Source organism: Gymnoscopelus microlampas (assembly GCF_963454915.1).
Source record: "Gymnoscopelus microlampas genome assembly, chromosome: 12".
NCBI lineage: Eukaryota > Metazoa > Chordata > Actinopteri > Myctophiformes > Myctophidae > Gymnoscopelus > Gymnoscopelus microlampas.
In genome coordinates this window covers 50807158-50834388 of record NC_139949.1, presented here as the reverse complement: position 1 = coordinate 50834388, position 27231 = coordinate 50807158, and the positions used below count along the sequence as shown (strand labels likewise).

The following is a 27231-nucleotide window of genomic DNA, read 5'->3' as shown; positions in this document are numbered from 1 at the left end:
TGTTTACTAATGTCGTTTAAACCAGTGGTTCTCGGGACTTTTTCATGTCAAGGACCCCCCAAATAAATACGTATTTGTCCACCGATCCGCCCCCCCCCCATCTAAAAATGTTTTGCGCCAGGGACTCCCATATCTGATTTTGGTTGTTAAAATGTTTTTTTTTCCAGATTTTCTTTGGAAAATAGCAGATCTACAAGCTTGTGAGCTTGTAGATCTGCTATTTTTAAATAAATATGTGGGGTTTAAAGTGCTCGTGCGGTCGCTTCCTTTGGAGGCTTGTTTTCATAGACCCGCTTGCTTGTGTTTCCCTCGCTGAATCTGGCAACAGTGCATCATGCGGCGCAGCAAGCGCCTGCACTCCCCCGGCGGAGGAAGAGGAGGAGGATGGGAGGAGGAGGTGAAGAAGGCGAAGGTCCTCAAGCCTCTGAGGAGGAGCTGCTCACAAGGAGAGGAAGCCGAGGAGCAGAGGAGCACCAGGAGGAACCACCACCACAAGACCTACGAGAGGTAGCGTAGCATGCAGCGCCATTCAGCTTATTATAGATGTCATGTGTGTTCCTTTTGACTTTAATGTCTTGGGTTTCTTGCCTAATTCAGTTTAAAAAAAAAATATATATATAATGTTTAAAGGCTTAGTTTTAGTTTTAGTTTTTTATTCATTTTAATGTTAAAGGGATATTTCACTTTAAAACAAATGTTGGGTTATTTGATGGTCTCCTCAGGCTTGTGTGAGCCTCCTGGACACTTTTTAGACCTGAGGCGATTCTACAAAATGTCTTCTAAATCCTAACAGTTTTTTTTGAAAAAAACGTATGTTGCTATGTCAGTGGTTTTCAAACTTTTTAATGTCAAGGACCCCCAAAATGATATGTATTTGGCCGCCGACCCCCATCTCAAAATATTTTGTTCCAGGGACCCCCCCACAAGCAAAGATTTGAGTTACAAATGTTTGCTTTAAAAATATATTTATACTCAAAGATTTGCACACATTTTCTCGATTTAAAAAAAAATAGCAGATCTCCAAGCTCGTAGCGCGGCACTCAGTGCCGCGCTACGAGCTATGATTTTTCCAAAAAATATATTAAAAAATAAATGAAAAAAGTAATTGAAAAAACACGGTCTCCTCATGTATTAGAAGGACAATGTCAGTCACCAGAACCAAGGACGGGTGTTTCTGATGGATCTAACATACGTTAAGATGGAGTTTGAAGTTACAATGGGTTTGTCAGGGGTGAGATTTGAGATGGCCATTAGAAGTATTGTGTACACACACACACACACACACACACACACACACACACACACACACACACACACACATATACACTAGGGCTATCAACTTTCCTCAGAAATTATATTCGAATATTGGTCTTAAAAATTGGCAGATATTCGAATATCTTATCTTATCTTATCTTATCTTATTTCTTATTTTATTTTACTATAATTGACAAAAGCTCAGAAAGTTCGTCCGGGATTCTCAAGCACAGGATCACTCCACATGCCTCCAAGACCCGCCACAGACTGTTGATCAGAGCTATGGCTATGTTTTAGGCATCTTACCTCACCTCCATCAGTGACCAGACTCTATGATTTAGACATCTTACCCCACCTCCATCAGTGATCAGACTCTATGTTTTAGGCATCTTACCTCACCTCCATCAGTGATCAGACTCTCGGCTTGATTGATTCTCTGATTTGCCTATCAGACCCTCAGCCCTGATCTGGCAGGTTGCAATAGCAACCAGATACAGGAAGTCCGACCTCTTTATCACTCTTTTTACCGAGGTTGGGAGGTTGGGACTAGAGGTTAGGGCCGCAAAGCAAAGCGGGGAGAGAGGAGAGAAGAGGCCAGAGTGGCCGGACTTCGCATGACGTGTCAGAAACAGTACAAAAAATAAAGTGAAATAAAGTGCTCAGATCCAATACAACATATCTTTTGTTTGTTTTTATAACTTGAGACATGAGTTTTTAGTATTGTCCCTGTCAAATAAACATTAAAAAAAAAAGTTTTTGTTTTTATATAAAAATATATACTGTATACAGCTATCATCAAACGTACATTAGCTGATAAACAGACAACTAGGAAAGCAAAAGCTATTCCCTCTTTCCTCTGCTCTCCTCCGCTCCATTCAGTAGCCTACCTACCTACCGGGGAGGGGACTGAGTTTTGTAGCCTAGACTTGTCGGAAATAAGCACAACAAGAGCATGCCCTCAACATCATCAATCATTATTAGAATGGCCAAAATTGATTAACATTTCGCACAGGCTTTGTATTGCGCTTTACATTTAATTTGGCTATATTTGAAGAGTTTAATTCTTGAGGAGGCAGAACATTAGGATACATAAAATTTGCACAAAAAAAAGACAAATATCGTCCAAAACATCGCCTAATAAAAACATTAGGTGATAAATGGTAAATGGCATCTATCCGAAGCGCTTTACATTGATTGTGCCATTAACCCATTCACACACACATTCATACACCGATGGCGGAGGAAACCATGCAAGGCACCAACCTGCTCATCGGGAGCAATTAGGGGTTCAGCGTCTTGCTCAAGGACACTTCTACACTAACTCTAGGGGAGCGCCCCAGCCCGGGATCGAACTGGGACCTTGCGGTTTTCCAGTTCACTCTACCCGGCCACTCTACCCCTGAGCCACTGCCGCCCCGATAGGGACTCATCCAGTCAACCGACTGCCGATATATTTGTCCGATCGCCAAACCGGGGATCTATAATAAGTAACTGTATTCTATAAAAGTGTTATTGTGGATATCCAGTATTTTATATTCAGTCGTAAACTTTATTTTATCTTTTATCCGCCACCCTATAAATGATCTGGCAGCGGTACGAGGCGCGTTGGGGGGGGACTCTCCGCTCTGCGGTCAGGACACTGAGTGCTAGAAGGCGTTAAGCGGTCAGCCACTGAGTGCTAGAAGACGTTAACCCATTAAGACCTGAGGCGATTCTTAAACATTTTCTAAATCTCAACAGTTTTTTGAAAAAAATCTGGAAAATATTTTTTCAAGATTTTTCAAAAATAGCAGATCTACAAGCTCGTAGCGCGGCACTCGGTGCCGCGCTACGAGCTTGTAGATCTGCTAATTTTGAATAGCCCAAAGAAATCTTAAAATGAGACGCAGATGCGTCTCCGGTCTTAATGGGTTAAGTGAGTGACTTCTGTTGCCGCGTGTTGTTGTCAGCTGCTGTGTGATATCCTGAGAGGAGATTTACAGCTTGAACCGCAGACAGCTGGAGGCATGGCGTATACACTCCTCACATGAGATATGAGACAGGAGAGATTACGACCTGACCCCATGCCACATTTATCTGGGTCCCGACACCCATCCTGGATTTTTTGGAGAGTCCAATGACTCAACGATTTTTTCAAAAAAGTGCAAAATCCATTTGAAAAACGTAAGGTTTTGATTGACCTTCTGGTCAAAAACCCGAGTTCAAACCAGAAACAGGATCGTGTCAAAGGTCGTGGGGGGGGGGATTTCAGCGATGGGGCGAGAGAGACGTGTGAACAGGGGGGCGAGAGAGAGAGACGTGTGAACAGGGGGCGAGAGAGTGAGAAGAGGGCAAAAAATAGCTGAGGAGACAGGAGGAGGTGACTTAAAAAAACACAGAGGGCGAGAGAGAGAGAGATCCCCACTAGAATGACAGACAGGCATTTGAAGAAGTCAGACGAATAGAGAGAGAAAAGAGGTGTGTGTGTGTGTGTGTGTGTGTGTGTGTGTGTGTGTGTGTGTGTGTGTGTGTGTGTGTGTGTGTGTGTGTGTGTGTGTGTGTGTGTGTGTGTGTGTGTGTGTGTGTGTGTGCTTGCGTAGTAGTGGTGTACTGTAAGAAAATATTGATAGGATAACAAGTATGTATTTTTATAATATTTTAAACTGCCCACAAAAAGTTCGGAAAGTTAACTTTGGTCGATTATTTCTCCCCTTTTGTTAATACCAATTTGTTATTTGGTATTGTGTTTCATATGATTTTTATCGTTGATTAGTCACCTTTGCAACGAGGTACAGCTTGTAAGGATCGGCATTCGTGGAATGAGAAACACAGCAAAATGTGTGGGTAGCGCCCAAAAATAATTTTCCAAAATCCAATGCAATATTGTTCAGTTGGCATTCACTGGTGTGTGTGTGCCAGTCACAGGTGTGTGTGCCAGACCAGTCACAGGTGTGTGTGCCAGTCACAGGTGTGTGCCTGGCACCTGAGCAGTGTTGAAATTTGTATTTAGTCATTTAGTCATAGTCTTTTGAATGAAATTCCAGTTTAGTTTTAGTCATATTTTAGACATCTGAAATGTTTTAGTTTTAGTCTAGTTTTAGTCGACTAAATATAAGATTTTAGAAATCTAATCTTTGATTTAGTTGATTGAAATGTTAATGTATGTTGGCGGTGCCTTGATGGCGTCGTAATGGCTTCTTTTACACTTGGCTGCATGCTGAAAATAAGCGCACAACACGTCGCAGAGTGTCACGTTGTGAGCTTGTAGATCTGCTATACACCTTAGCGCAACCAAACATAAAATGACTCGTCTTTTAGTTCTACTGGATCTCTTCTCCACTAGTCCCTCACTAACATTTTAGTCTAGTTTTAATTTGTTTGTCAATGTATTTAGTCTTAGTTTTAGTCATCATTTTCTTGAGTTTTTGTTTAGTTTTCGTCAGTGAAAAAAAAGTAGTTTTAGTCGACGAAATCAACACTGGCACCTGAGCAAGGGTCCTGCAACTTTGTTGAGTTTGTGTTTATGCTCCAAGCAGCAATACCGGTGGAAAGATGCCACGTTTGTCCCTTCAGGATGAGGCCCATAGTGCAGGGGTCTTCAACGTTTTCTGGCCAAGGACCCCCTAGCTGAGAGAGAGAGATGAAGCAGGGACCCCCACTCACTATGTTGTATAAAATTGTGTTTCAGATTCAACATTTTTTGTTTACGTCTGCTCTTTTTTCCCTCTACACCTAACCTCGCGTCACCAGTCTTTCCACTCTACACCTATACCTCTTTGCCAAAAATAGCCGATCTACAAGCTCAACGCCTCGCAGCGCAAGGCGTTGTGAGCTATTTTTGGCTAAATTTCTCCTCAGAAAAGGGATGCTAGGGTTCAAGTGGTTAAGGTAAAATAAAAAATCCTATCACACAAAGATTTGGCGGACCCCCTGTAGTAACTCTGAGGACCCCCTAGGGGTCCTGGACCCCCTGTTGAAGACCCCTGCCATAGTGCAATAGGGAAACTGGAAGCTGGTGTTCCAGCATACAGAGTGGCAGCATTACTTGGGGGTCAGCGCTGGTACCATTTCCAAACTTAGGACCATGTTCCGTGAGACTGCTGAAGTCAAAGACAGACCGCCAAGTGGCCGTCCCAGGAATTTGGGAGTGGAGAGGATGGAATGGCCCGCCGTGAGTCCAGACCTCAACCCAATTGAACGCTTGTGGGATCAGCTTGGGCGTGCTGTACGCGCTAGAGCATTGGTTCTTTAACCATATTTTGTACCTTTGCCATTCAAAAATAGAAGATATACCGTGCTATGGGCTTATAGACTGTGTGTGTGTGTGTGTGTGTGTGTGTGTGCGTGTGCGTGTGCGTGTATGTATATATATATATATATATGTGTGTGTGTGTGTGTGTGTGTGTGTGTGTGTGTGTTTTAAACTGAAATCTTTGTTTCTGAGGATTCTACAAATGCCTTCCAAATCCCAACAGTTTTTTGAAAAAACGTATGTCGTTATAATCAGTGGTTCTCAAGCTTTTTCAAGTCAAGGACCACCCAAAATGATATGTAGTTTTGGCCGCCAACCCCCCCATCCCAAAGAGTTTAATCATTCAATCCACCAAGCAACTCAAAACAAGTGTGAATACCAGCAGTAACAATATTGCAGGGGCAAAAATAAATTGGGGCGCTACCCACTACGTTTAGCTCTGTTGATCATTCCACGAACGCCCGATCCTCACAAGCTGTACCTCGTTGTAAAGGTGACCGAGCCTGGCGTTTCAACTTTCAGCACTCTGCGGCGTCCAGCGTATTTTGGCGGAGCGCCCCGGGGTTCTCCGGTAGAGCATAGTTCACATTTTGGAGAGGAGCTTATCAGCATCAAATGTTTTTTTTTCCGACTGACCAATCAAAATGGAGGAGAGGCTTTGACTAAGTGGAAAACTGTCACCAAACGTTACCATAAACCAGGGGTCTTCAACAGGGGGTCAGGGACCCCTAGGGGGTCCTCAGAGCTGCTACAGGGGGTCTGCCAAAATCTTTTTGTGATAGGATCATTGTTTTTTACATTAACCACTTGAACCCTAGAATCCCTCTTCTAAGGACAACTTTAGCCGAAAATAGACGATCTACAAGCTCACAACGCCTCGCGCTGCGAGGCGTTGTGAGCTTGTAGATCTGCTATTTTGGGCAAAGAGGGGATAAAAGAGCAGACTAAGTACAGAGTGAAAGTTTACTAAGTATTGACGGTTTAAGTCGTTAAATGTCTGAAAATACACATTAACATGAATACAACATCTATGAAAAATCTGCAACACAAGTTTATGTAATATATAGTGGGGGTCCCTGCTTCATCTCTCTCTCTGTTAGGGGGTCCTTGGCCTGAAAAGGTTGAATACCCCTGCCATAAACCATGGAGATGGATGGAAAGTATTCTCATTTGGGGACATGAGGACAAGTGCCTCTATGAATAGCTCTGGAAGAAGAGAAAGGCCTGGTCAGGGTTGGAGAGGGGAAACCTTTGCCCTTAGATCCGGGGGTTGTTGGAGGGAGGAGTGCATAAATATAAAACCCAGAGAGAGAGAGAGAGGGAGAGAGCGAGCGAGGTCTCACCGTTTGTCAGTTTTACTACCACACTGACGGCTCATCCAGCGTCAGTGAGTCAACTCCCGACACCCTCCAGTTCAACAACAACCAGCGCCGGGACAACAAATCGGCGGCGTTGCAAAGTCGGAAGACTACTTTGACCTTTCCTGGCGGTGACCTTTGTTAACAGTAGCTGTGTTGTTTGACCTCCAAACGCCGCGCGTATAGTGGCGCTCTTATCTCGGTGCCTTTTTTTAGAGACTTTGTTACGCGGGGAAACCGCGGAGAACGTTGAAAGAAATGTCTGCCGTGACGCTGCTGAGTCCCTCCCAGTCTGAATCATGGTACATGACTGCAGCGTGTTGATCCGTTGACTGTTAACATTACTGCATTTTCTTTTAACCCATTAAGACCTGAGGCGATTCTTAAAAATGTTTTCTAAATCTTAACACTTTTTTTGGGGAAAAAAAAGATTTTTCAAAAATAGCAGATCTACAAGCTCATAGCGCGGCACTTGCAGATATAGCCAAAGAAATCTAAAGTGACACAGATGCGTTCCAGGTCTTAATGGGTTAATTTACTTTTAATCTATTTCATTATTTGCTGTTGTACATTGTGTTTCTTTCTCTTCATTTCACTCTTAATCATTTATTGCTTTTATTCAAAGGTGTAAAACTGTAAATGATGTTTTCACGTGTTTGTCCCGTGTGACTTCACTCTTTCTGTCAAAGAGCTGGAGGGACGGGGAGACCCTTGTTGTTACTGAACAAACTCTGTCTGTAGCAGTGATCGCTATCGGAATATAGAGCTATTTAACACATTCAATCCGGGAACACATCTGTGTCATTTTTAGATTTATTTGGCTATTCAAAGATAGCAGATATATTGCTATTTAAAAAAAAATGTGTGCAAATAGTTGAATATATATATATATAAATACATGTTTTACTCAAATCTTCTGGGGGTCCCTGGAACAACATATTTTCAGATGGGGCGGGTCTGCGGAGAAATCATTCTGGGTGGTCCTTGACATGAAAAAAGTTTGAGAACCACTGATATTACAGCAAGTTATTATTATTATATATTTTTTTAAACCTAAAAGGATTTAGAAGACATTTGTAGAATCTTCCAGAATCAAAGATTTGAGTCAAAAAATATTCACTTTAAAAAAACATGTATATACTATATTCAAAGATTTGCACACATTTTCATGATATTTCAAAGAAATAGCAGATATACAAGCTTGTATATCTGCTATTTTTGAATAGCCCAAAGTATAAAATAATGGATAAAATAACGGATTGAATGAGTTAAACACAGAAAATAAAAAGCACTTTACAGCAGCTTTTTTGAATGAGTTTGTGTCCCTTGTGTTCTTAGAGGGGCGGCCATAGCTGAGTGGTTAGTGAGCCCTCCTAGGGAGCCAGAGGCCCTGGTTGCCCAGGTTCGATTCCAGGCCAGGCCAGCATATGTGTCGATGAAATGAAATTTGTCCCTGAGCAAGACTCTTAACCCCTAATTGCTCACAGGTTCTCATTGGAAACAAGACCGCAAGGACTTTCATGAACGACCTGTTAAAAGGAATTATCCTTTATTCTCCAGGAGTGGTCCGATCCCCAGGAGGCTGGACCAGAGGCAGCATGGCGTGGGGGCGGCGGTGCCCAGCGGAGGGGAGAGCAGAGCTGGGTGCAAGACGGAGGCTGACCGCTCCCTGCTCAGGAACAACCACAAGAGAGGTCAGTGTGTATTGGCTTTAACCACTGCATACTGCGGGGGGAAAGGGGGGGGGGGTTAGATCTACCATCTGCAAGCTCAAAATGAGATGCTATTTTTGACGAAGAGATTTGGTGTGGACAGGATTTTTTTAATATAGCAAGTCTCTAAAATTAGATTTTTTATTAGTTCCTGTAAACACAAAATGGAGATTAAATAAATATTACACCCATACTAGGTATCCTCTAAAATGTAGTTACTATGGTCAGGGTTTGGATGACAATATAGCCTTTGCAACAGATTATTATAATTTTTTTAAATGTTTAATATTTTTTAATTTTACATTTTTATCCTAAAAACGATTATTCGATTATTCTGACCCATCCCTAATGTATTCCTGCTTCCCGCTGGTAGAAAACGGGGTTCCTGGCGGTGTCTGCAGCGCCACCAACGGAGACGGGCTCAAGCACAGCCAGCCTCCGAACTCCACGACGCAGCCGCGCTCCTCGCACGCACGCTCACGGAGAAGCAGCTCCCGCAGCCGAAGCACCAGCTCGGTATGAGGATGCACACACTTTGTCCTCTCTCCTTTTCTCTGTTTGATTTTCAGGAACCAAATGGACCCTAACGGGTCTGTAACTCAGACGGTGCGTTTTAACAGCGGGCAATACTGGGTGACATCGTCCAAAAAGATAAAGAAAATCCATCTTTCATCGCCCCCCCGCCCACTTCGCCCGATCGCCGGCTCTTATAGACTTTCATTATCTTTTGGGCGATGTTGCCCGGCATCGCCCGAGAGTTGCCCGCTGTTAAAACGCACTGAGAGAGTGTACTAATGGAACCAAATGGACCCTTATGGGTCTGTAACTCAGAGAGTGTACTAATGGAACCAAATGGACCCTTATGGGGCTGTAACTCAGAGTGTACTAATGGAACCAAATGGACCCTTGTGGGTCTGTAACTCAGAGAGTGTACTAATGGAACCAAATGGACCCTTTACGGGTCTGTAACTCAGAGAGTACAAATGGAACCAAATGGACTGTAACGGGTCTGTAACTCTGAGAGTGTACAAATGGAACCAAATGGACCCTTATGGGTCTATAACTCAGAGAGTGTACTAATGGAACCAAATGGACCCTTATGGGTCTATAATTGGCTCCAGTGAGCAGAGAGAATCAATAATAAGTAGACTTGGTAACCTGGCTGTAGAAAGTAACACCACAGTAAAGAACCTGGGGGTTATTATCGATTCTGAATTGAATTTTAACACACACATTAATCATGTCACCAAGATTGCTTTCTTTCATCTTAGAAATATTGCGCGAATTAGAGACTATCTGTCGTTAGACGATGCAAAAATGCTGATCCACGCTTTTGTTTTCTCTCGGCTTGATTACTGCAACGCACTGTACTCTGGCCTGCCTAAGAAAACAACTGACAGATTCCAACTTGTTCAAAATGCGGCAGCCAGAATTTTAACTAAAACTAGGATGAGAGAACATATCACTCCAGTTCTAGCTTCACTACACTGGCTCCCGGTTGTTTTTAGGATTGATTTTAAAATTCTTTTAATAGTTTATAAAGCTCTAAATGGTCTGGCACCTTCCTACCTCTATGACTGCCTAGAGAGATATGTTCCAAACCGGCCCCTCAGGTCTTCAAGTGCTGACCTGCTCGAGGTGCCTACAATGACATATAAAAAATACGGTGAAGCAGCATTCTGCTTTTACGGACCGACAGTGTGGAATAAACTCCCATTACACCTAAGACAGGCAGCCTCTGTCGATAGCTTTAAAGCACAGCTCAAGACCTATTTCTTCACTCTTGCTTTTAGCTGATTCGTTGGTTGATTTTTAAGTCCTCACAGTATTGCCTATTATAATGTTGTTTTATGCTTTTGTTTTTATCTTATTTTATTTCATTTTTTTGCTTTATTGTTAAATTGGTTGTAACTGTATTTGTATTCTTGCTCTGTAAAGCACTTTGCGCTGCATTTCATGTCATGAAAGGTGCTATACAAATAAAGTTTATTATTATTATTATTATTATTATAACTCAGAGAGTGTACTAATGACACCAAATGGACTGTAACGGGTCTGTACTTCTGAGAGTGTACAAATGGAACCAAATGGACCCTTACGGGTCTGTAACTCAGAGAGTGTACTAATGGAACCAAATGCATTTGGTTCCATTTGTACACTCTGAGTTAAATTTACATTGATTTTACAATATAAATAATATATTAAGATAGAAATGATAATTATGAAAAGGGGGTCCATAGCCCTAATGCATGTCAAACTGGGGGTCCTTGAAATGAAAATGGTTGAGAATCACTGCTAGAGAGCCGTAAAAATCTTCTCTTTGTAGATCTACAAGCTTGTTTTTTCTTATCACGATAATAACTAAATAAACTATGATAACGACTATGGTTCCATCCCTAATACACTCTGCTCACCAACATCCCCCTTGTCTCTCCATCTATGCACGGCGGCATTGACCTGCCCCGATGACCTGGGACACGTCTCTGGCTTTGAACCTGATGACGATAATAAATGAACATGATGACGAAACGCCGTGGACGCCACAGAGGGGTCACCGGAGGAAGAGCGGCAGTTGCGAGGACGACGACGAGGGTCACCTGGTCTATCACACCGGCCTCGTACTGAGAGAACGATGTAACTCACCCACCTCATCTTTATCCTTTATGTGTCTGTTCTGTCCCCCCTGTCATGATAACTATAGGGGTGTAACCATACATTTTAACAGTGATATGATACGCATCACGATACATGGTTGACGATACGATACATGGACGATATTTGTTCATTCATGGCGATATGCGATTCAATGATTTAAAATCGATACAGTAACTATTTAGCAAAGAAATGCAATTGTGTGAAACGTGTGGATAGTGCAGGTTTTTTTAAGGGAAACCTTTATTGTTTTATGGATATAAATAAGTAAACAGAGATTCTCTGGCAAATACATAGACATTGTATTTGAACACATGTGGACAAGCTGGCAAGTTGACATGAACACAGAGAATACACACATGTATCAATAAACCAAGTGTAGTGATATGGAATGGAAAAATAATTAAACCCCTCTTTCTCTTTTTTCTTCTTAAAATTGCTAAAAAAAACAAGGTACTTAATGGGTTAAGAAACTACTTTTTGTTATTTTTTTCTTCACAAAAGTATCACTTACAATGATAATAATAATAATGAATTGCATTTTTATGGCGCTTTTCTAAGTACTCAAACTTACTCAAAGCGCTCTTACAATGGTTCATTCATTCATTCAGGGAGGGGACATTGGTCCCTTCAGGGAGGGGACTTACAGCCCCTTTTACATACATTGCTAGTAAAGTTATTGATAGCTAGTCTTGAGTGTGTTGCTGTCGTCCTGTACACACTGTTAACAGTCATTTCTCTGTCTGTCTGTCTGTCTGTCTGTCTGTCTGTCTGTTTCCAGTCGAGGTGGTCTCCACCCTTGGAGAGGGAGCGTTTGCCAAGGTGGTCCGCTGCATTGACCGGCACAAGTAAGTGTCTTTACCATTGGGCTGAAGAGAACATAATTGGCTATTTGATTTTATTACACGGCCTGGTTGAATGCTTAATGCTGATTGGTCAATCGCTGAATTCAGCGGTGTGTTTTTTCTGGATAATGGCCGATGAGCTCTATAACAGACTACCTGCTAATCAAAGACTCAGAGCACCTGCTCATATCAACCTGCGCTGTGTGATTTTGTGCCGTATCCAACATGACAGCCATGTAAACAAACACACCATGTCTTTTACAACTAAAAGTTGCTTCAAGAATGTTTTTGGAAACATTTGAAGCGAGGAATAGACAATTTAGTAACCAAAAATGTATTCTATTTGATCCACTACACTTCCTTGTTTTCCGAGCCGACCTTGTCCGCCCAGCACAACACTTATTAAGTATACTTATATTAATTAGCCGTGTAATAAGCTGTGTGTGTGTGAAAAAAAAAATGTTCAGAACCCAAGATATGATGATTTGAAGATGTTCTGCTCCATTCACTTCTTGTTTAACTTACTGAAGAAGGCTGTATCTCGGCTCCTAAGCACTTTTTTTTAGGATTTTTTTTTTAATCTGAAATTAAGATTCTCAGATTTAAAAAAAAACGCCGCTTATCAGTTAACCGGTTATGTCAGGACAGCAGAGTCACTGCCCATCTTTCGCCGCAGGCTGAAAACCCACCTCTTCAGGAAACACTATCCTTCCTCTTTGCCTGGCCTACTTGTTGTTAACTAGTTGTACAAACTCTTGTTTTATTTTTGTATTGTTTTATTGGATCTTGTTTAGTCGATACACTTATTTGTTTTAGCTCGTGCTCATTTGATTTTGCCATTTTTGTCTCATCTGTTTAAGAAAGTAGGTAGCTGATATATTGCACTTTTACCTTAGCGCTAGGTATACTCGTGGTTGCTTGTTTTTGCAGGAAATGTACTTAAAACTTCTGGTGATTAGTAGTTTTCGTTCCCTACCTATGTTGAATGCACTTATTGTAAGTCGCTTTGGATAAAAGCGTCTGCTAAATGACTGTAATGTAATGTAATGTAATGTAATCGGTTGATAAGGTTATCAATTATCAATTAATGAATTGATCGATAATTTGCATCCCGTGTGTGTGTGTGTGTGTGTGTGTGTGTGTGTTTGCGCGTGCGAAGATGAAGAGTCCAGAGAAGTGTTTGTATTAGAGTTAGCCTGCACCTTTGACCCTAGCCTAGAGGAAGCCTTTATGACCAAGGTCATTAAATACCAACCACTTCTACATACCATCTCAGAGCTGGGCTACAGACGAATCCACAGACATGCTGCCTGTAGGCGGCCTGTAGGCGGCCATTGCTGCGGTGTCGCGTCTGCGGAGCGTTGACACCGCAGGCGCAGCAATGGCTGCGCGCAGGGCAGCGCTCCGTGGATTCGTGTATAGGTGCAGACTATTTGTTTTTATATTTGGAGGCCTAGGACATACCCACAGACTGGTTTTTAGAGGGTTCCAACAACTTGGGATGCCCAAAAAGGAGGCAAAAAGGCTGGCAAAGTATTGTTCTGTCTCTGCTATAATTGGCAGCCGCCACATATGGCGGAGACGCTGTTACTTCTACCCATAGAGTACTGAGTGACATGCTTATTGTATCATGAAGACATATTCCATGATTTTGTGATATAATGTTACTGCACCTTTAATATTTGTGTCCTTGTATACTCTCCTTTGTGTGGACATACATAAATGGTTAAAATGTGTCCCCAGGGGTAGTGACGTGGCCCTGAAGGTCATTAAGAGCATTGACCGGTATCGGGAGGCGGCCAGGTCTGAGGTAGAAGTCCTGGAGGAGATCAAGAAGCTGGACGATGACAACAGATTGTAAGTGACACAGAGGTTTAACCCATTAAGGCCTGAGGTTCACATTCTGCAACAGTTTTCTGAAAAACGTATGTTGCTATAATATCAGTGGTTCTCAAACCTTTTTCATGTCAAGGACCCCCAAAAGGATATGTATTTGGCCGCGGACCCCATGGATCGTATCGTTTTGCAATGCAAAGATTTGAGTTAAACATTTTCACTCTAAAAAAATATGTATATTCAAGGACAAAAATTGTCACGATTTCTTCAAAAATAGCAGATCTACAAGCTCATAGTGCGGCTCTCTCTCTCTCTCTCTCTCTCTCTCTCTCTTTCCATGGCAGTGCCTGTGTGAAGATGCTGGACTGGTTCGACCACCACGGTCACGTCTGCATCGTCTTTGAGCTGCTGGGTCTCAGCACCTTCGACTTCCTCAAAGAGAACGACTTCCTGCCCTTCACCATCGACCAGATCAGACACATGGCCTTCCAGATCGTCAAAGCTGTCTGCTGTGAGTACCACACTAGTAGATGTAACTATAGTACCACACTAGTAGATGTAACTATAGTACCACACTAGTAGATGTAACTATAGTACCACACTAGTAGATGTAACTATAGTACCACACTAGTAGATGTAACTATAGTACCACACTAGTAGATGTAACTATAGTACCACAGTAGTGTGTCTGCTGTGAGTACCACACTAGTCTTGTATATGCTGTGAGTACCACACTAGTGACCACACCACACTGGTGAGTACCAGACCAGAGGACTCAAATGACGGTTGAATGGTTTGTTGTTTTCAGTCCTGCATCGCAACAAGCTGACGCACACGGACCTGAAGCCAGAGAACATCCTGTTTGTCTGCTCTGAATACAACATGGAACACAACGCCAAGATGGTAAACATCCTCATCTCCTTTCATATGAGCTCCATCCAGTGCAGTGTGAATAAAAACACAGCTAAAACAATAACACCGCTGATAGATGTGCTGTGTAAGGCAGTGGTTCTCAAACCTTTTCATGTTAAGGACCCCCAAATTGACACTCATTAGCCCGCGGACCCCCATTTGAAAAGATATGCCAGGGACCCCCATAAGAGAAGATTTTTACGGCTCTAGCAGTGATTTTCAACCATTTTAATTTCAAGGACCCCAAGTTTGACATGCATTAGGTTATGGACCCCCATTTAATGGCATTTCTATCTCTGGGACCCCAATTTATATTGTAAAATCAATGTTAATTTAACTCAGAGTGTACAAATGGAACCAAATGGACCCTAACGGGTCCATTTGGTTCCATTTGTACACTCTCTGAGTTACAGACCCATAAGGGTCCATTTGGTTCCTAACTATCTATCATTTGGCTGGGGACCCCCTGGAACTCCCCCAAGGACCCCTGGGGGTCCCCGGACCCCACTTTGAGAACCAATGGTGTAAGGGGCACGGTGGCACAGTCGGTTGCGCTGTCACCTCATAGCTAGAAGGTCTCGGGTTCGATTCCCGCCAGGGACACACTGGGGGACACATGTTCTCCCCGTGTCGCTACCCTCACAAAAAAAACATGCATTAATCCTGGTCTCTATACTGCCTCCCCCTGGTCAGCCGGGGCGCCTGATGGAGGGGAAAAACAGGATTAAACAACTAAAAATGGGACTGGTCTTCAAAATTGTAAATGCAGATTTGCCCGAAATGCCCCCTATACCCGCATATCTGTATAAATACCTCGAAAAGGTTAGTGACACCCACAGTCACGAAACTAGAGGGAGCGTAAACAACAATCTGGTACCACCCACCCATAAAACAAACATGGGGAAATTCTCCTTCTACAGTACAGCCACCCAGGTATGGAATAGTCTAACCCCATCCCTCAAAAAATGCAGTTCGCTGGGCTCATTCAAAACAGCCCTAAAAACTCATCTTTCTGGAGGCCAAAAGAGGAGCTAGTACCAGTTTCCCTGTAGACAGACGACCCCCCCCTCCCCATTTTTGTCTCCGCCAGGAGACTATGTTTTCACTTTCCGTCCCCCCCCCTCGGCCAAGCTAACATTGGTCAAGCCTCACGTGACACGTGACAATACGTTGAAAGAGTGTGCTCTGATTGGCTAGTGAGACGCATGACGTATAGCGGCCTATAAATAGATGTGTCACTTTGAAAGAGTCTTTGCCTCTTTCAAAGTGAGGTAAGACAGGAATAATCACGAAATGGCTGAGAAATGGCGGAGCAATACATTATGTAGACACACTGGTGTCATCACAATACGTAATATAAATAGCTTAGACAGGATTAATCAAGAACAGTACTTTCCAGTCACAGTTGATGACACAGTGCAACTAACTCTTATTATGCAAACTGAAGAAGCTAATCATTGTCTGCAAACTGATGAAGAAGCAAAGGCGCAACGCCTATCATCAAAGTTCCAATCTTGGAATAAATTCCAATATTTGCTGGCGGAGACTTGTGCTCCGAGGAGCACATTTTCTAGTTGTATATATTTTTTATTTTTCATTCTTTTTGGGGCGGTGTAACCGCCCCCTATAAGTGAGTTTTGGACACTGACCAATCCTGCACCGTGATTGGCCAATAGTCTACAATGCAGTCTACACCCCTAACCCTTCCACAGTCAATGCAAATCTATACTTTTGCAAAGTCAGCCAATCACATTACAGCTAGTGTCATCACCACTAGCTGTAATGTGATTGGCTGACTTTGCAAATTCAGGACTGTGATTGGCTAGCGAAACACATGACACATGTGCAGCCCTATGAATAGCAGTATGGACTTAAAAAAAAGTAATTTATCCTTTTTTTTTAAGTGAGTCATGTTGTGATGACCACACACCGCCCACTTCACACTGGGTGTGATTTTTTTTTTGTACACAGCGGTATTTTTTCTCTGTATTTTTATGTTGATTTTTGGTCAGATCATTTAGTCAAAAGTATTATAAATGTAACTGTGTTGTTTTACATTCTTTTGCCTAATAACATTTTCAATCAATCAATCAATCAAAAGGGACTGGTTGGAATGACGTGTTCCTTCCATGCGCTACAGTACGTCCTACCGGGGAAACTCCCCCCTGTGTGTCAGGTGATAAGAAGCTGCTTGCTAGCTCTTCATGCGTTGAGGGAAGCATGAGCTCAGTTCAGGGCTCTCCCAAGGCTGGCAGAGCTTAGGCATTGGCACTGGGTGAAAAAAATAGGGTTACAAAATCGTGGAATAAAAACAGGGAAAAAAAAAGAAAGATGTTCTTTGTAACTATACTATGTAACCCACACATGTCAGTAAACTGTAGCAGTAGTCGTAATAAAAGGTACATAGAGTTTAAGTAATCAATGAATTGGTAATTATTTGGCAACCTTTTCAACTCATTAAGACCTGGAACTGTGTCATTTTTAGATTTGAGCTAAAAAGCATTATTTTACACTTTGGGCTATTCAAAAATAGCAGATATACAAGCTCGTAGCGCGGCACTCAAATCTTTGCTTCTGGGGGGTCCCTGGAACAACATATTTTGAGATGGGGGTCCGCACCCAAATTCATATAATTTTGGGGGTCCTTGACATGAAAAAGATTGAGCACCACTGATATAGAAACATACGTTTTTCAGAAAACTGTTGGGATTTAGGAAACATGTAGAATCGGCTTCAGGTCTCGATGGGTTAAAGCAAATCACGCGTGTGTGTGTCTGTCTGTCTGTCTGTCAGAGGCGAGACGAGAGGACGTTGAGGAGTCTGGACGTGAAGGTGGTGGACTTTGGCAACGCCATCTTTGACCACGAGCACCACACCTCTGTGGTGTCCACACGGCACTACCGCGCCCCGGAGGTCATTCTGGGTATGGACACATGCACGCACACACGCACACACACACACACACGCACACACACACACACACACGCAAAACATTGTTTACCCTCTTGGGGTTGGTGCATGGATCGTGTTTGTTTATACACACGATCCGACCATGGATTATAATAGATATAACATTTCTGTGACCGGTTCAAAAGGTAATAAAACAGGAAAATCTCTGGCAGTGGGCTGACACTCTAATGAAAAACTCAAGCTGTTAACACATTGACCGCCAGAGGTTAATCTCATAATGTACTCACCAGTGCCAACGTTTTATTGTTGTTTTTTGTTTTTTTCACGTCGCCATAAACCTTGTTAAAATCCGTAAGATTGAGCTGTGCACTGTTTGTTTAAATCGCAGACATCTGCCTGGTTCGAGCAGTGAAGACCACGTGTGAGACGGGCCATCCATGTTGTAGTTAGAACGGTTTATGTTAAACAGTGATCACCGAGGAGAAAAAACTACAAGGAGAAAATGGGGTTTCAGTTTCGTCATTAGAACGAGGGCTGACGGGATCGGCAAAACCGGATCCCGATTAATTCTGTTTCCAGTGGTGTTACAATGAAATGGTCCGTGTCGAAAATTGAAAAAAGGGTTTTTTTTTTCGAAAAAAAGGAAAAAGTACCACAGCCCGTAGGCTACGGGCCCGGCGGTCAGAGTGTTAAAGCATTAACGTACAAAATGTCAGTGCATGTGGACCACATAATCCACATGAGGCAAACCTTAATATACCGTACTATACAGTTGGTAGCAACGACGCTGTAGAGACAGACAGTGACATTCTTGTCCTTGGAGCTATCCTCAACCTACAGTCGGCATTGAGACGGCAACAACACATGTGTACAGAATGTGTGAGAGAGAGCGTGTGTATAAATAGAGCATGTAGCCTACACACTTTAATTGCGCCGTGTGTGTGTGTGTGTGTGTGTGTGTGTGTGTCTACAGATCTGGGTTGGAACCAGGCGTGTGATGTGTGGAGTATGGGATGTATCCTCATGGAGTTCTACCTGGGCCTCATGATGTTCCAGGTAGGTGTACACACACACACACACACACACACACACACACACACACACACACACACACACACACACACACACACCAATATACAGACTCAAACATTTAGACACACCACGTTCATAATCTCCTATATCAGGGGTCTTCAACGTTTTCAGCTCAAGGACCCCCTAGCTGAGAGAGAGATGAAGCAGGGACCCCCCTCTCTATGTTGTATAAAATTGTGTTTTAGAAACTTTTTAATGATCTTTTTTTCCCTCTACACCTATACCTCTTTGCCAAAAATAGCAGATCTACAAGCTCGTAGCTTGTAGATCTGCTATTTTCGGCTAATGTTCCCCTCAGAAAAGGGATGCTAGGGTTCAAGTGGTTCATGTAAAAAAAAAACATTAACATTTGAATCCTGAAAACGAACAGTTTAGTTCATATGAGGTTTACACCCGACAGAGACGAGATCTTATTTCTGTCACACACACAAATGTCAAATATACACAGTATGCATGCACACACACACACACACACACACACACACACACACACACACACACACACACACACACACACACACACACACACACACACACACACACACACACACACACACACACACACACACACACACACACACACACACACACACAGATACAGACATACATGCATACTGCACACAAAGTTCCCTGTTGGGGAATCTGCAGGGTAATGACACATTGGCCTTCCCAGCCTTTCACATATGTGACAGTCGTCTCTCTGTGTGTGCCAGGAGATCACGTACCACCGTGGCCACATATTCACTGACAATCTCCACCATGATAGAGATATATATCTCCAGACAGTTCCGCTCCCCCCCCCCCCCGCCAATATGCCACCTGATTCGGATGCTATCAATGCATTGAATGGGACATTATCACCTTTTATTAGACCATTGAATGGGCGAAGTAGGCGACCTACTTACCTACCCGTGATTTATCAGACCATTCATTGGGTGTTATCAAGACATACTGACCTACCAACGGAGATGACTTAAATAGTTCAGTTTCGGTTTTGGTTTTGGTTGTTTTGATTTTGGACCATGACGGAGGCGCGCAGTCTCAGGCGAGCTGGAGCCCCGCGAAGGACCACCGAGGGAGCTAAAGCGACGAGTTGCCGTCCTGAGCGGTGCGACGCTCGCCTGAGCCTACTCAGCGCCGTTGGAGTTATGTACCGATAGGCACAGAATCGTAAATATTGTTGTGGGGACTGCTCCGCCTCCAAAGTAGGTCAGTAGCTCCTGATTACGCCCAATGAATGGTCTGACAAATCGCGGGTAGGTCCGTGTATCGCCTACTCGTCACCTACTCGCCCATTCAATGGTCTGATAAAACGTGATAATCTCCCATTCAATGCATTGATAGCATTCGAAGCCGGTGAATATGCTGCTTCATGGTTCAGTATGTGTTCAGGGTCCTGCCAAGTGTGCCCCTTTTTTTTTTAAGCATTCTGCACTCCCGTGTATACAGCTTTCCTGTGGTGCACATACAAGAAAGGTAGCATGCGGAGGCTTAGAGTGTCCTACAATGATGCCCTGAAGCAGTGTTGATTTCGTCGACTAAAACTATGACGAAAAATGTTTGTCTGTCGACTACCTTTTTTCACTGACGAAAACTAAATAAAAACAAAATAAATACTAAGCTATGATGACTAAATATACTGACAATTTCGTCAACAAATAAAAACTAGACTAAAATGTTGACGGACTCGTTAGAGAAGAGATCCAGTAGAACTAAAATACAATTCATTTTATGTTTATGGTTGCGCCCGGGTGTTGCGCTCTGAAAATAGCAGATCTACAAGCTCGCGACGCGTTGTGAGCTTGTAGATCGGCTATTTTCAACATGCAACCAAGTGTAAAATCAGCCGTTACGACGCCATCAATGCACCGGCAAAATACTTTTTAGTCGACTAAATCAACTGTAGATTTAGTCGACTATAATCTTATGATATCTAGTCGACTAAAACTAGACACAAACTGAACCATTTCAGATGACTAAAATATGACTAAAACTAAGTTTTAAATGACTAAAACTAAATAAAAATTTGCTGTCAAAATCAACACTGCCCTGAGGATACCATTTAAGGTCCCTAGATGGCATAGTGACAGTCACTTATTTGTAACATGTGGAATCCACACATGTGAGGCCCTCTTAACACATCGGGTGCCAGCATTTTTTCATAACAACTTACCGTGGGTGCCAGCATTCTCCCCATTGACTGCGCTTTGCTGTTTAAAGTTTCCGCGTGCGTTACAAGCAAATCCACGCAAAAAAAAGCATCAATTCATGTTCTGCCATGAGCCTGGCTACAGGCTGGAACCATAACATTCCCCTCGCGGGTTACAACGGGGGGGGGGGATCGCGCATCGCGCATGACCGTTTTTCCCCACAGGAAACAGATTCCGAGATATAGGCGTTTCAAAGTAGGAAATAGACAGGAAGCGGATGGGGGGAAAAAAAGTGTTTCCGGTGAGCGATCTGGCACTTCCTTCGCAGGATTACAATGGGTGCTCCCAGAGCTGCTCTAGCCCCGCCCGCGCGGAGAAAAACGAAAAAAACAAAAGGACTGAAATCACGGTTCAGACCGTGTTCGGCACCGAAGCTTCGGAACCGCCACTATGTAAACACACGGTTCAGACCGTGTTTGGCACCCGATGTGTTAAGACACTCCATGTATGGATTCATGTCTCGTCTGGATGAGTCCCGGAACAGTCTTATTGAGGATATAGTCAATCCTGGGAAGAGCTTTCTCCGGTACTCGTCCAGGCTGCGTAAACACTGGAGAGTCAGCCTCTATTTTTTACTATAATTTTTATTTATTGTATAATTTGTTGATGATTTGCATGTACTCTATGGACCCCCTGTGTGTCTGTAATAAAGTTTGAATTGAATTGCATTACAACAAGACATTGATGAAGACTTAATGAACGCAATATACCAAAGAGCGTAGCATCATAGTATTGCAGTGAATGTAGCCTTGCGTTGCTGTGTAGAATACAATGTTTTAACGTGTTGGTCTCCTGTCCGTTTCCTTCCAGACTCATGACAGTAAAGAACACCTGGCCATGATGGAGAGAATCCTGGGCCCCATTCCACCTCACCTCCTCAACAAAACCAAGTACATTGTTATTATTATTGACCACTCTAACCTAGAGATGGATCAGAACAATCGCATATTCAAATACATTTTTTTTCGAGGATAAAAAGTTATTATTAAAATATTATTTATTTAGAAAAGGCTATCCAAACCCTGCCCATAGTAACTGCATTTTAGAGCAGTGGTTTTCAACCCTTTTCACATCAAGGTCCATTATTTATTTGGCATTTGAGCCGCGGAACCACCGTTTGATGACATTTAGATTCTCAGACCCAAGACTTAGAATATTTTGTTGTCCTTGGATACGATTTTGTCCACAATTCCATCCATGCTGTATTGATGTTGGTACCATAGGCAAACGTTGATCAAAATAACAATTCTTTAATGAAGTAATGCAGATGTTTAACAATAATCTAACTCTTGAGAGTGTAAAATGAAACCAAATGGAGAGAACCACTGTTTTAGAGGATACTCAGGATAATCACATTATATTTTATTTCGGTGCTGAAAATCAAATTTCCTGCCCCTGCCCTCTGCCCACTCGCGGCCCGTCGCACACACATAACACACACACACACACACACACACACACACACACACACACACACACACACACACACACACACACACACACACACACACACACATTTAACAGAAAAGTGTTGCTGTCTCAGTTTGTTGAAGAGAGACACATTGTCATAGTGCCGAATTATGGAGCTTCAGCTGATTAAGATTAACTACATTTATACTAAAGACATTGCTCATAGTCATATACAGCAGCCTACATGTGAAAGCACCGCAACAAGACGCTGGCTTTATTGCGTTGTATGATACAAGCATAGTACAATTATATATACATTGGAATATATTGTGCACACTTCATCTTTCTCAAAAGCTAAACATAGTTAATGTGTCTCTGTGCATGATGCCTGAATGCAGGGACTGTATTGTAATGTAATTCAGAAATGCCTCAACTCTTTTATATACATTGGCAAAGCAGCAGTGCTGTGTTGGTGCGGGATTGTCGGGGTCGCGTCTGCTAAATGCTTAAATCGTAAATTGTTCGTCTTCAGGAAACAGCATATGTGTATGTACTGGTTTGTCTTTTAAGCAGCATTATGTGTTTGTACTGGTTATGTCTTCAGGAAACAGCATTACGTGCACGCAGAGCGCCTGGACTGGGATGAAAACAGCTCCAAAGGGCGATACGTCAGGAAGAACTGCAAACCACTGAAGGTACACTAGTCTCGCGTAGCCAGACAACTATTCCACAATCTCTGAATGTTATATAGAGTCTGGAACTACAACTCCCGAAATCCGAGAGAGGAAGCTGGCACTTCCGTTCACGAAAATATATTTTAAAATATCTTTACATATTATTATTTTATTTACATTTCTGCTAAGCAGCAAGCTATGTATACTTAGATGATTTGTATTTATATTAGGATACATTTGCACGACTGTAAAGACAAAACAGAAATGGAGAGGAGGCTCCACATCCGGTTTATATTCTAATCATGATCAGAGCTTCCGAGTCCCAGACTGTATGACCGGAAACATTTGAAAATTGTGTGAGGCAACAGTCTGTCCACACGAGACTAAAGGTACACCAGTTTCTGTCAGCAGTAGCCCGGGTCGGCCACGAGGGGGCAGCGAAAGCCAACGTTAGTGTCAGGAATACACCGTCTGAAATCTAAAGTCTAAATGTAAAAATAACACGGATGCGTTCCCAGTCTCAATGGGTTAAATCTCCTAAAGTTGAAGATATACTGTATAGTTTACTCCTCCTCTTCTTTCTGATTGATTGATTGATTGAATACTTGTATTAGTCAGAAATTCAGTGGTGGAAAGTAACTAAGTACATTTACTTTTTTGAGGTATGTGTACTTTTACTCCACTACAATTATTTGAAAACCACTTAAGCCCTATTTTATACCTGGGCTATTTGAAAATAGCAGATCTACAAGCTCACAACACGTCGCATCGCGACGCGCTGTGAGCTTGTAGATCTGCTTCAAACATTTGAGTGCTTTTACTTTTGGTACTTTTAAGTAAATTTTCATACCAATACTTTCGTACTTTTACTCAAGTAACATTTTGAATTCGGGACTCTTACTTGTAACGGAGTAGTTCTGCGTTGCAGTATTGATACTATTACTTAAGTAAAACATTTGAGTACTGGTCAGTAAACTGGTCAGTAAACGTGAACGGCACGTGGTCCAATGCGCGTGGCCCAGTGCGCGCGGTCCAGTGCGCGCGGTCCAGTGCGCGTGGTCCAGTAGCGTGTGGTCCAGTGCGCGCGGTCCAGTGCGCGCGGTCCAGTGCGCGTGGTCCAGTAGCGTGTGGTCCAGTGCGCGCGGTCCAGTGCGCGCGGTCCAGTGCGCGTGGTCCAGTAGCGTGTGGTCCAGTGCGCGCGGTCCAGTGCGCGTGGTCCAGTAGCGTGTGGCCCAGTGCGCGCGGTCCAGTGCGCGCGGTCCAGTGCGCGTGGTCCAGTGCGCACGGTCCATTGCGCGTGGTCCAGTGCGCACGGTCCAGTGCGCACGGTCCAGTGCGCGCGGCCCAGTAGCGCGTGGTCCAGTGCGCACGGTCCAGTGCGCGCGGCCCAGTAGCGCGTGGTCCAGTGCGCGTGGTCCAGTGCGCGTGGTCCAGTGCGCGTGGTCCAGTGCGCGTGGTCCAGTGCGCGTGGTCCAGTGCGTGTGGTCCAGTGCATGTGGTCCAGTGCGTGTGGTCCAGTCAGACACTAAAGCTCTCCTCTCTCCTCCCAGCAATACATGCAGAGTAAGAGCATGGAGCACGAGACCCTGTTTGACCTGATGAAGAGCATGATGGAGTACGACGTGTCCAGAAGGATCACCATGGAGGAGGCTCTCTGGCATCCCTTCTTCACCCCTCTGAGGAAGACCCGCACATAACACACACACACACACACACACACACACACACACACCTTCTTTACCCCTCTGAGGAAGACCCGCACATAGCACACACACACACACACACACACACACACACACATGTTTGTATTACTATACTTGTGAGGACATCGACATTTTAGGAAGCCAATTTTATGATTGATTTGTGATTTTTGTGGGGCATTTTTAACCGCAAGTCTAAAGCCGAAAAATAGCTTGTAGATCGGCTATTTTTCGGTGTTTGACATCGCCGCACGACTAAGTATAAAATAGGACAAAATCTAACCCCAACTCCCTAAACCTAACCTCTAAAGGTCTAATCCTGAACCTACCCCAACCTGAATCTTTTTCTAATCGTGAACGTATCTCTGAAAATGATTTCAACCATAAAACAACCATTTTTTCTCACGAGGACCAGGAAAAATGGTCCTCACAACAAATTCTACTATACTGTACTTGTGGGTACGTTTGGTCCTCACAAATATAGTAATACAAAAACACACACACTCCCCTTCTTCACCCCTCTGACGAAGGACGCCCGCAAATAACACACACACACACACACACACACACACACACACACACACACACACACACACACACACACACACACACACACACACACACACAGTGTGTAGTATAGACTGTATCACACACACACACACACACACACACACACACACACACACACACACAGTGTGTAGTACAGACTGTATCAGTCCATAAACGGGTTTATTATTATTCTGATGAATCAGGCTCAGTAGCTCTACACTGACCTTTGACCTTTACCTCAGGCTGGGTGGATGAATATGCATAACGTATAAAATAATCAGGGACATGTTTGTGTCTTAAAGTGCCTTAAAGTACCTTCAATGCAATTTATATTGTATTTATTAAATTTGTGTTTTTATTTGTATTTTAAATTTGATTTCGACCCCCTTTTCTCCCCAATTTATGCCGTTATATTCCTCCCCACATACACGTCTGTGTGTCATCTAGGGCTGTCAACTTTCCTCAGAAATTATATTCGAATATTGGTCTTAAAAATTGGCAGATCTTTGAATATATTCGAATATTATTATATATATATATATATTTAAAAAAAATATATATATATATATATATTTGTCAATTTTTTTTTATTGACAGAAACGATACAAAATCGGATCCAATAAAACATATGTTTTGTTTGTTTTTATAACTTGATACATTGTTTTTTGTATTGTCCCAGTCAAATAAACACAAAAAAGGGGGGTGCGGGTTTAATATTCGAATATTACTTTTCATATTCGAATATACATATTTTCCCCCTATTCGAGGAATATTCGATATTCAAATATTAATTCACCAGCCCTAGTGTCGTCACGGCTGTCGTATCCTACTGACTGTCACCTGTCAGTGAGGAGCCCCCACCGGGAGGACGTAGAGCCTTCGTCCTACTCCTCCCGCTCGACACCCCCTGCTGACATGGAGCCGATCTCGTAGTGGTGGGCAGTTACTTTTTACCAACTGCACCACTCGAGCGCCTTTTTATTTATTTTTAACTTATTATTATTATTATTATTATTATTATTAGTTTTTTGCTGGTCCTGTTGCATGACACCTCCTGTCGTTGAGATTTCCCTTTAAAAATGCACTGAAGACTAATGTGGAATACATTTCTAGCTAACGTGAAATCGTTGCAGCGTAACAAAAAAAAAAATACAAAACTTAAGGCGGTTTGTCACTGCTGCGTATTCACTCGCCACTCGGGGAGTTAAGACACTTTCCTGCCCCGTTTCATGTGTACCGTTTTATTTTATTATTTTATTTAATTTATGTATTGCGTCCTGTTTTATTGGCTCGGACATCTTCTGATTGGGTTTGTCGAAAGTATTATGTCAATCCAATACCCAGGTGTTTTATAACAATTCTGGTTTCTCTCTCTCTCTCTCTCTCTCTCTCTCTCTCTCTCTTTCAATTTTGGAATTTAGAAAGTGGAAGTAAATACACTGTTTTTATTGATTTTATTTATCAGTAGAGGTTTACAGTCAGGCTCGGTAAGCTGCTTCCGTTCGTGGCATATTTTCATATTTCATAGTGGTTCATATTGAGATGCTTACCTTCATTCATTTAATTAAGGGTGATGGGACCTAACCATCCCATAGATTTATTTTAAAGGAGTATTCCACTCCTTTTAAGGACTTCCTGTCTTCCTTGCCCTTCGTTTCCTGTTCCCGTTTGCTTTTGTCCGTAGCTTCTCCCAGATGTTTGAAAGGATTCCACGAGACGTGTCGATTAACAAATACCTCAGGCTTTTTGTCCGGAGATATTTATTTTGTATTTATTATTTATGCGTTTACTGTTTTTTGAAAAGAGACTTCATTTTGTGTCTCCGGTTCGTTCTTGTTCATGACAAATTTTTTGACCCGTTTGATAATAAAGACGATGTGATGTTT

The 27231-nt window shown here is 42.8% G+C and overlaps 1 protein-coding gene across 2 annotated transcripts; it reads left to right on the top strand.

The window, feature by feature from the left end:
• The first annotated feature begins 351 nt into the window (after positions 1 to 351).
• On the top strand, positions 352 to 27231 carry LOC311057798 (dual specificity protein kinase CLK4-like). Of its 2 annotated transcripts, none has more exons than XM_084074894.1 (13): positions 352 to 507; positions 8404 to 8537; positions 8929 to 9071; positions 11102 to 11189; positions 11989 to 12055; positions 13796 to 13909; positions 14233 to 14399; positions 14697 to 14791; positions 17594 to 17723; positions 18684 to 18766; positions 21823 to 21902; positions 23027 to 23117; positions 24647 to 27231. In XM_084074894.1, exons 7-13 carry the CDS (start codon positions 14246 to 14248, stop codon positions 24791 to 24793), a joined length of 780 nt encoding a protein of 259 aa, XP_083931020.1. In that variant the 5' UTR covers positions 352 to 507; positions 8404 to 8537; positions 8929 to 9071; positions 11102 to 11189; positions 11989 to 12055; positions 13796 to 13909; positions 14233 to 14245; the 3' UTR covers positions 24794 to 27231. The 2 variants fall into 2 exon arrangements, with proteins under 2 accessions (XP_083931020.1, XP_083931019.1); XM_084074893.1 differs by lacking the exon at positions 352 to 507 and adding an exon at positions 6768 to 7145 and having other exon boundaries at positions 24647 to 25826.